The following is a 9,101-nucleotide window of genomic DNA, read 5'->3' on the forward strand; positions in this document are numbered from 1 at the left end:
AAGTGGGTGGGGACTAGAGACCAGCTCGCGGCCCTCGCCGTCTCTGATCCCGTGGTTGTTGACGTCAACCCCCACCTCTCGGCTGCCCAGAAGAGGGAGCTGCAGCACCTGGTCGGTTAGTTCTCGGATGTGTTCTCTGCTCTGCCCGGGTGGACCAGCGTCCTGCAGCATGACATCTGGACACCGCCAGGGGTCGTCGTCAGGCAACGGCCCTAACGGGTCCCTGAGGCTCGTCGGCGAGCTATTGAGGAGGAAATCCATCAAATGCTGAAGTTGGGGGTTATAGAACCATCCCGCAGCCCGTGGTCCAGCCCAATCGTGATGGTCCCGAAACCGGACAGCACCCTCCGCTTCTGCAATGACTTCCGTCGCCTCAACGAGGTATCTGTTTTCGGTCTTTTTTCTTTTTATTTTGCTTTACAGAAGGCCATACAAATTCAAGTCACCTCAACCCTCTACATTGTTCTAGATGGCTCCTGACACTTCAAAGATGGGTAAAGGTCTGCGCCTGATTTCTTGGAACACTAAAGGAATGAATAAGGCCGTTAAGATTGGTAAGGTAATGATGCAGTTGCAACATTTGAAAGGGGATATTATATTTTTACAGGAAACGCATCTTAAAACATCAGATGTCCAACGCATCAAAAGGGCTTGGATGAGTCATGTTTTTCATTCAAAATTCTCCGCTAAGGCTAGAGGGGCTGCTATTATTGTTAGTAAGAATATATAGTGTGACGAGCGTCCCGAGGCTTCATCAGCGTCGCCTGGAAACAAGCGAGGAGCACCTGGCCATCATCATCACAGGCTGATCGGTCACAGCTGCACCTCATCAGGCGGCGGCTACATAAGCCACGCAAGCCCTGCCATCTAGGAGATTCCTCCATGAGACTGAGCACTAACTCACCCTCTCATTTTCCCTACAGAAATTCCCCACATTTTCCTCACGGCACCGGAGCACCTACCTGGAGCACCCCTCACCCCAATAAATCCACCCTCCGGGGTATTGATTGAGATTTCTTGTCGTGTGATTCTTCACCCTGTTACAATAGTTTGAGCCAGTACAAGTTATTCAAGATGTTAATGGCCGTTATGTCATAGTATCGGGCTTGTTAAACAACTTTCCAGTTGTCTTAGTCTCTATTTATGCTCCCAACTGGGATGATGAGCAATTCTTCGTTAACTTTTTTGCTAAAATTCTGAACAGCGACAATCATCACCTACTGATTGTGGGCGATTTTAATCTGGCGCAAGACACACGTCTTGATAGGTCATCATCTAAGCAAATCAATTTATCAAATTCTGCTAAAGTAGTGCTTACTTGTTCATCTCATTTAGGAATTTCAGATCCTTGGAGATTTAAAAACCCCCATAGCAAAGTCTTTTAATTTTTTTCTCCACCACACCAAACCTTTTCCCGGATTAACTTTTTTTTGATTGACAATAAATGCTGCATCTGGTTACTGCTAGCATTTATCACCCGATAGTTATTTCAGATCACGCTCCCACGTCGATTGATATCAATCTCCCACTTAGTGTTACCTCCCCATCTCTATGGAAATTTAGTTCTCATCTTTTAGCAGATCACGAGTTTAAGAACTTTGTTGCCACTCAAATTAGTAATTACATTGAATTCAATGATACCCCTGAGGTTAATATTGGATTTTTATGGGAAGCTCTGAAAGCTTTTGTTCGAGGTCAGATTATTTCTTTCATATCACACATGCGTAAGGTTGAACGTGCTAAAAGGCAGGACATTCTAGAAAAACTTCTCAAACTTGATGAAATATACGCCATCTCTCCCTCCCAAACCCTTTACAAAAAGCGACTTGTATTACAATCGGAATATAACTGTTTGATGACACACATTGTAGAGAGACAACTGTGACAAACTAAGCAGCGTTTCTTCGAACATGGTGATAAGGCGGGGGCACTCTTAGCCCAACAGGCTCGTGCAGCCAGTGCCTCTAGGGTAATTTCAAGAATTATTTCCTCTAGTGGCAATCTTACTACAGACCCAGCTGAAATTAACAAAGCTTTTTTTAGACTTCTATATTAACCTTTATACCTCTGAATACTCTTCAGGTTCAGCAAAGATCCCAATCCCAAAATTCCCAACTTTAGAATTAGGTAGCCCCATTTCACCCCAGGAGGTCCAAGAAGCCATTAGATTAATGCAGAATGGGAAATCCCCAGGCCCTGATGGGTTTACAGTTGAATTTTATAAGGAATATTAAAATTTACTAGTCCCAATTTTGGTGAAGATGTATAACGATTCTTTTCAAAAAGGTCAACTACCGGGGACTCTGTATATGGCATCCATATCCTTCCTTTTAAAGAAAGACAGGGATCCCACCTCCTGCAGTAACTACCGACCGATTTCTCTGCTAAACGTAGATTGTAAAATTTTAGCTAAAGTTCTCTCTCTTCGCCTCCAAGATGCCATGCCATCCATAATTTCATTGGATCAAACGGGCTTTACATTGGGGAGGCATTCTTTCTTTAATACTAGAAGATTACTTAACATTATTCTCTCTCCATCTCCCACTACCCCTGAAGTTGAAATTTCATTGGATGCGGAGAAAGCGTTCGATAGGGTGGAGTGGGAATTAGTGCTGGGCGGTATACCGGTTCATACCGAATACCGGTGTTTATTTATGTTATGATATGACAGCCGACTCGTCAATAAATTAGTACAAAACAGCGTTTCCTAGCACCTGTCGCTTACTGATTGTTTGGAATTTTAAATATGAGCTTTAATATGTACATGTAAAATATAATATGTAATATGTAAAATATGTACTTTTTTGTTTGTTGTTTTTTTAGTTTGTTACTCGCAGGAGGTGCGCTGCATGAGACAAAAAAGTAATATAGCCAAAACAACCACATAGCCGCTCTTTAATGTAGATGCATGTTGATTTTATCAGACGATGCCGCCATTATAAATGAGAGTGACTCCTGGTTAACATGTATTAAAATGGGTCGTGTTTAGTCACTATTTAGTGTGGTATTTCTTGACAATATTCACTCATCATGACAGTAAAATAGGGCATTGTAAGTCAATATACTGCAGTATTTCCTCTCTCAATCAGTAGAAAATATGGTTAACACCTGGTCATGCATGAAAAAAAAATACCGTCATGTACCGTGAAACCGGTATAATTTTGTAGTCATGATACATTTAAAGGCATTATCCGCCATGGCCTGGTACATAAACTTTCCCTTTATGCGGATGATTTGCTATTGTACATATCTGACCCTATAGCCTCTCTCTCCTCTATACTATCCATTCTAGAGCAGTTTGGCTGTTTATCAGGATATAAGTTCAACTTTCAAAAAAGTGAGTTAGTTTTCATTAATCAAATGGCTAAATTTCTTCCTCTCTCTTCATTTCCCTTTAAGCTTGCCTTGGATGGGTTCAAATACCTGGGCATATTTATTACCAATTCGTTTAAAGATTTGTTTTTTAAGAATTTTATACCACTTGTGGAAAAATGTAAATCTGATTTTGTTAGGTGGAGCTCCCTTTCCTTATCTCTGATAATCTTATTAAACTAATAAGATTTCTGAACAGCGACAATCATTATTAGACTAATCTTATTAAAATGATCATCCTACCAAAATTCTTGTATCTTTTTCAGCATGTCCCAGTCTGCATTAATAAATCCTTTTTTACTAATTTAGACCAGCAATTAAATGGGTTCCTTTGGAGTAACAAGCCAGCCCGTATCAGAAAATCCGTTCTCCAGCTTCCCAAAACTGAAGGGGGTTTAGCACTTCCAAATTTTCGATGCTACTTTTGGGCATGTAATATCAATAAGCTACTTTACTGGGTTAGCCATAGATGCTGTGATTCTAGCCCACCCTGGTTACACATAGAAATATCTTCCTCCCGTTCCTTACTTTCTAATGTTTGTTCTCAGCTTCCTCTTGATCTACACAAAGTTTCGAGCAATCCGGTAGTTATTAATTCTATTAAGATCTGGCATCAATTCAGGAAACAATTCGGTTTACACAAAGCCTCCACTTACATGCCAATTTCCAATAATCATTTATTTCCTCCGTCCCTTTCAAACTGGGTTTTCGATATTTGGGCAACTAAGGGTCTTTTTACGTTGAACGATTTGTATGAAAAAGAAATCTTCTCCTCTTTCCCTTCTTTATCAGTTAAATTCAACCTTCCTAATAGCCATTTTTTCCCCGTTTTTTTCAAGTGAGGCACTTTATTCAAAAATGATTTCCCCATTTCCCAAATCGGCCCCCTGAATCAGAACTTGATTTAATTCTTACTCTCGACCCTGGTCAAAGACGGCTGATATCTACCATTTATGGTAAAATAACTTCCCTTACTCCATCTCCAGTTGACTCTCTTAAGCAAGCCTGGGAGCAAGATTTGGGTATTGACATATCGGAGGACCAGTGGAAGAACATTCTTGGATTAATTCATTCTTCATCAATCTGTGCTAGACATGCCCTAATACAATGTAAAGTGCTTCACAGAGCTCACTTCACTAATGCTAAACTGGCTAAAATATTTCCTAACAGAAGTGATGCCTGCAATAGATGCAAACAATCTCCAGCTGATCATCTCCATATATTCTGGTCTTGCCCAATGCTAACAGACTATTGGTTTGACATTTTTAGAACACTCTCACAGGCCCTTAATACCACTATTGCCCCTAACGCGTTGACTGTCCTGTTTGGCCTTTCCCCAACTTCAATTGCATCACCTGCAGTGCACTGCGTCATTGCCTTTACCATTTTGTTGGCCAGGCGTGCTATCCTCTTTAAATGGAAACATGCCTCTCCCCCATCACATGAGGATTGGACACGAGAGGTATTGCAATGTATCCACCTAGAAAACATTAGACATTCTTCCAAAGGATCACTGAGGGCCTTTTACAAAATGTGGAGCCCTATATTATGTACTATTGAGAACCTTACTGTGACATCTGGACCTTCTGACTAGACCCTTATGGGGGGTTCATTTGATTAGACTTTATTGTATTGTCTGTTGCTTTTTGATATCCTTATTTTATTATTTTAATTTTTTGTTTGTGATTTCGGTGGCCCTTGGGGTGGGTTATGGGTGGAGGGGTTCTTTGTTGTTAAGTTTTGTTTCTTGCTTTTCTTCTGATCAGACACCTTATCTCATTTTGCAACATATGTAATACCTTTTTATATGTCTGCAAAAATTCAATAAAAATTCAATAAAAAAAATAAAAAAAGTTTCATGAACTATGATTGAACACAGAGCTTATTTTTTGCGATAATCCAAAAGCCTATGGAAAAATCCTATTGGCTTTTTTCGAGGGAACCAGTGCGATGCTAGCAGCCGATCCACCTACAAAGTGACATCATAGTTCCCCCACTCTATAAGGTCCTCGCACCACCGGTGCTCGGGCCCTAATTTTTTTTTTATAAAATCCAGAAATCCAGAAAAAAATGTTATGGAAAAAGCTGAATAGGAAACAAAAATAAATAAATAAAATAAAATGGAATTTGAGAAAAAATTAAACAGATATCATTGGTCCCTAATCAGTGGACTTTCCTCATACATTTTAGGGCATATATTTTACACTTTTCTTGTTCTTACTAATTCATGCTCTCTCAACTAATATTTTACAGTTTGTCAATTGATATACTATTTTGTATGGTTTGCACCCTAGTGCAACATTCAAAGCCTGAAACCACAGAGCCCCCCATATAAATTCCAATTTAACCCCTGGATATATATAAAATCGGTTTGCTTACTCTGTTCCTTTCAGCGGCCCATAATATCAGTTCAGTTGGAGTGTCTTGTAATTTAAACTCCTGTTGCTGATACCATTCTTCAGTGTGACAAGTTTCATCATCATCTCCTTCCTCCTCATCCACCCAGCCGCTCTTTGTCCCTACTGGGATCATGTGGCCATGAGACTCCAGCAAGTCAAGCTGGTTAAAGTCTTCTGGAAAATCCATCACTGAGTCCACCTTTAGAGCAAGAGAGAGCGAGAGACTGTGTGTGTGTTTTGGGGTGAGAGAGAGTTTTGGGACGAGTGAGAGTGTGAGATAGAGAGAGAGAGAGAGGAGAGAGAGAGAGAGGGGGGAGGGGGAGCGGGAGCGGGGGGTGAAAAATAATTAATTCTATCACTGAGCACGAACTGATTCCATAACTGTATCATGGTGCCACCTTAGTCTACTTTTCAATAGGCTGACAGGTCACTTTATATCTATATAACCATCGTTTAAAATACTAAAACGTATATTTCATGTATTCGCATCGCATAACATGTATTTCACACAAAACGAAACTCACCGATAGCCAGCCTTTTCCACATTGAGCACGACAACACTCACAGATCTAGTACAAAAACTGTCTTGACGCTGGGAAATGTGGTTTTTTTGTATCGCCCATTCACCTATAACTAATGAATCTCTAAACTACATTTCCCAGGATCAAAAAAAACTTCCCGCGAACGGAAGCTTGACTACTTCCGTAGTGGGAGGGACAAAATTGCTTCCATGTAAACGTGCATTAGTGAGCGCTTTGATTCTTTTCATAGGTAAAGTGATATTTCTTTTGCTTTGAATTAACAATCAGAGCAGGCTTGCAGAACACTTTGCAGCCGCTTTATTTAGTACAGTTTTTTTAGAATCAAATATAATCTTCGCGCATGTTTATGAGCAAATTATTGCATGCACAACATATATCTCATACAGTCTAGCTTTCTCTGCGTGAAAGTATAGTAACTTTATCTCTAGATCAAGATCAACAGATTTGAATCTCTCCTTTTTTCTGATCAGCGTCATCATTTTCAGTGTCTACACAGTATGACATCAGCTGGAAACACCATGTGAGTATAATTTAACTTTTGCTACAGTTGAGGTCAAAAGTTTAAATACCCTTGCAGAATCTGCAAAATGTTAATTATTTTACCAAAATAAGAGGGATCATACAAAATGCATATTATTTTTTATTTAGTACCGACCTGAATAAGATATTTCACATAAAAGACGTTAAGAGATAATAATAGTTGAAATTATAAAAATTACCCCGTTCAAAATTTTACATACGCTTACATACGATTCTTAATACTGTGTTGTTACCTGAATGACCCACAGCGATGTTTTTTTGTTTGTTTTGTTTTGTTTAGTGATAGTGGTTCAGTCCCTTGTTTGTCCTGAACCGTTAAACTGCCTGCTGTTCTTCAGAAAAATCCTTCAGGTCCCACAGCATTTCAGTTTACACCCCTGGCTCTTAATGCATTGTTGGACAGAGTGTGGTTTGACAGAAAACGCTGGAACGTCTGTGTTAATGCTTATTGAGATCAGATTGAGGAGCCAACTTTCACCCAAGCATGTGGATATTATTGTTTTTCTCAACATTAACATGTGAAACAATATGAACATGATAAACATAGGGCAACTTGAGTGCGTGTACGTGTAATTGGCACAGGCTGCTTTATTTAGCAATTTTTGTTAATTTTTGTTTTCTTACAGTTAGTAACTGAAGTGTAGATTCAATTTGTAGAATTATATGAAAAATAGATTATTTAAAGGGGTCATATGATGCGATTTAAATTTTTCCTTTCTCTTTGGAGTGTTACAAGCTCTTGGTGCATAAAGAAGATCTGTAAAGTTGCAAAGACTAAAGTCTCAAATCCAAAGAGGATTTTTGGATGCAACGAATGCCTCGTTTATAATGGGTTTTCATGTTTTTGAATCATCGCTTCCGCCGGACGGGGCATCACAATATGGTGAGGGGCGTAACATTTCACGCTTGAGGTATTCGACCAATCACAACGCACGGGATAGCTGGCCAATCACAGCATACCTCGCTTTTTTAGACCGATGAGCTTTGTAAAAATTGACGCGTTTCAGAAAGGCGGGGCATAGAGGAGAAACAATAATGTACAGTATGTGGAAAATAATGTGTTTTTTGAACCTTAAACCGCATAAACACATTTCATTACACCAAATACACAAAATAATGTTCTTTTTAGCAGCATCATATGACCCCTTTAAATAAATGATAAACTCTAAAGACTCCAACTTTTCTCTTTGTAACATCTTGTTCAAGTTTGATTCTAATCATACTGTAACATGATTGAAACACTGATTTTTTTCAATATAAAAAATGCTAAACTTTCACAAAAAATAATTTTTATTGTTAAAATTGTGATGTCAGAATATGCAGATATGAATCCAACTGAAAAAAAAAAACTTGTGGAAAGATATCTTTCAGTTAGTGAAATAGCAAATAGTGTAGCTCTGCAGCCATCTACTGGTAAAAGTGATAATTTTTTATTTTTAAAACTCAATTTTCCAAAAGATGGAGTCTGTCCTTGCTGCAGCTTGCATCACAATGACGTAGCTGGACTATATCCACTAGGTAGTGGATATTTTACGCACATGCGCTGTAGTAGGTCTCAAATAAAGTCATATTTAGGGCCCGAGCACCGATGGTGTGAGGACCCTATTGGAATTGCAACGTTTCTTCTTCTTCTTCTTCTTCTTCTTCTTCTTCTTCTCCAAAGTGAATCGCATTTTTGAGGGCCTAAACATTCTCCAAAACTCATGAAACTTTCCACACGCGTCAGAACTGGTGAAAATTTACATCTGATATGGGTTTCAGAAGTGGGTGTGGCAAAATGGCTCGATAGCGCCACCTGTAAAATTTCAACGGAGTGCGCCTCGAGCTATGTTTTACGTACATGTACGAAAATCGGTACACATGCGTAACACACCCTTACCTACAAAAAAGTCTCTTGGTACAAAACCCAAAACCCAACAGGATGTACGTTATTTTCAATTTCCTGTACAATTTTTGTGCAGTTTTTGACATTTCCAGGCCTCGTACTTTGACGAACTCCTCCTACAGTTTTAATCGGATCATCTTCAAATTTGGTGAGGGTCATCATAAGGCCTTTGTGACGTTAAATTGCGAAGATTTTGAGTTTTCATCAAGGGGCGTGTCCCTGGCGGCCTGACAAAGTTTGATGTTTCGCCATGAAACAGGAAGTTGCTGTAACTCAGGCAAGCAGTGTCCAATCTGCCCCAAACTTCACACATTTGATAGGTGTTATGTCCTGAACAAAACCCATGCCCAAATTCAGTTATTA

At 39.4% G+C, this 9,101-nt stretch overlaps 2 protein-coding genes across 4 annotated transcripts in view; one reads left to right on the top strand and one right to left on the bottom strand.

Moving 5' to 3' along the window:
* The window catches only part of ankrd49 (ankyrin repeat domain 49), a 35,283-nt gene extending 28,906 nt beyond the window's left edge, over positions 1–6,377 (bottom strand). The window contains exons 1-2 of the mRNA XM_016283181.1: positions 6,296–6,377; positions 5,752–5,995 (exon numbers count right to left, since the gene is read on the bottom strand). Of these exons, the coding sequence (XP_016138667.1) occupies positions 5,752–5,958 (207 nt within the window). The 5' untranslated portion in view covers positions 5,959–5,995; positions 6,296–6,377. The remainder of the gene's footprint in view (positions 1–5,751; positions 5,996–6,295) is intronic.
* A 103-nt stretch (positions 6,378–6,480) lies between these two features.
* Positions 6,481–9,101, top strand: part of mre11a (MRE11 homolog A, double strand break repair nuclease) — a 134,596-nt gene continuing 131,975 nt past the window's right edge. For 2 of the 3 annotated variants that reach the window (XM_016283182.1, XM_016283185.1), the window contains exons 1-2: positions 6,481–6,542; positions 6,784–6,833. In XM_016283182.1, coding sequence (XP_016138668.1) covers positions 6,811–6,833 — 23 coding nt within the window. In that variant the 5' untranslated portion in view covers positions 6,481–6,542; positions 6,784–6,810. Of the gene's footprint in view, positions 6,834–9,101 lie in introns of all 3 variants that reach the window. The other variant, XM_016283184.1, reaches the window with a different exon arrangement.

Source organism: Sinocyclocheilus grahami, unplaced genomic scaffold (genome assembly GCF_001515645.1).
Source record: "Sinocyclocheilus grahami isolate Dianchi unplaced genomic scaffold, SAMN03320097.WGS_v1.1 scaffold171.1, whole genome shotgun sequence".
NCBI classification, from domain to species: Eukaryota; Metazoa; Chordata; class Actinopteri; order Cypriniformes; family Cyprinidae; genus Sinocyclocheilus; species Sinocyclocheilus grahami.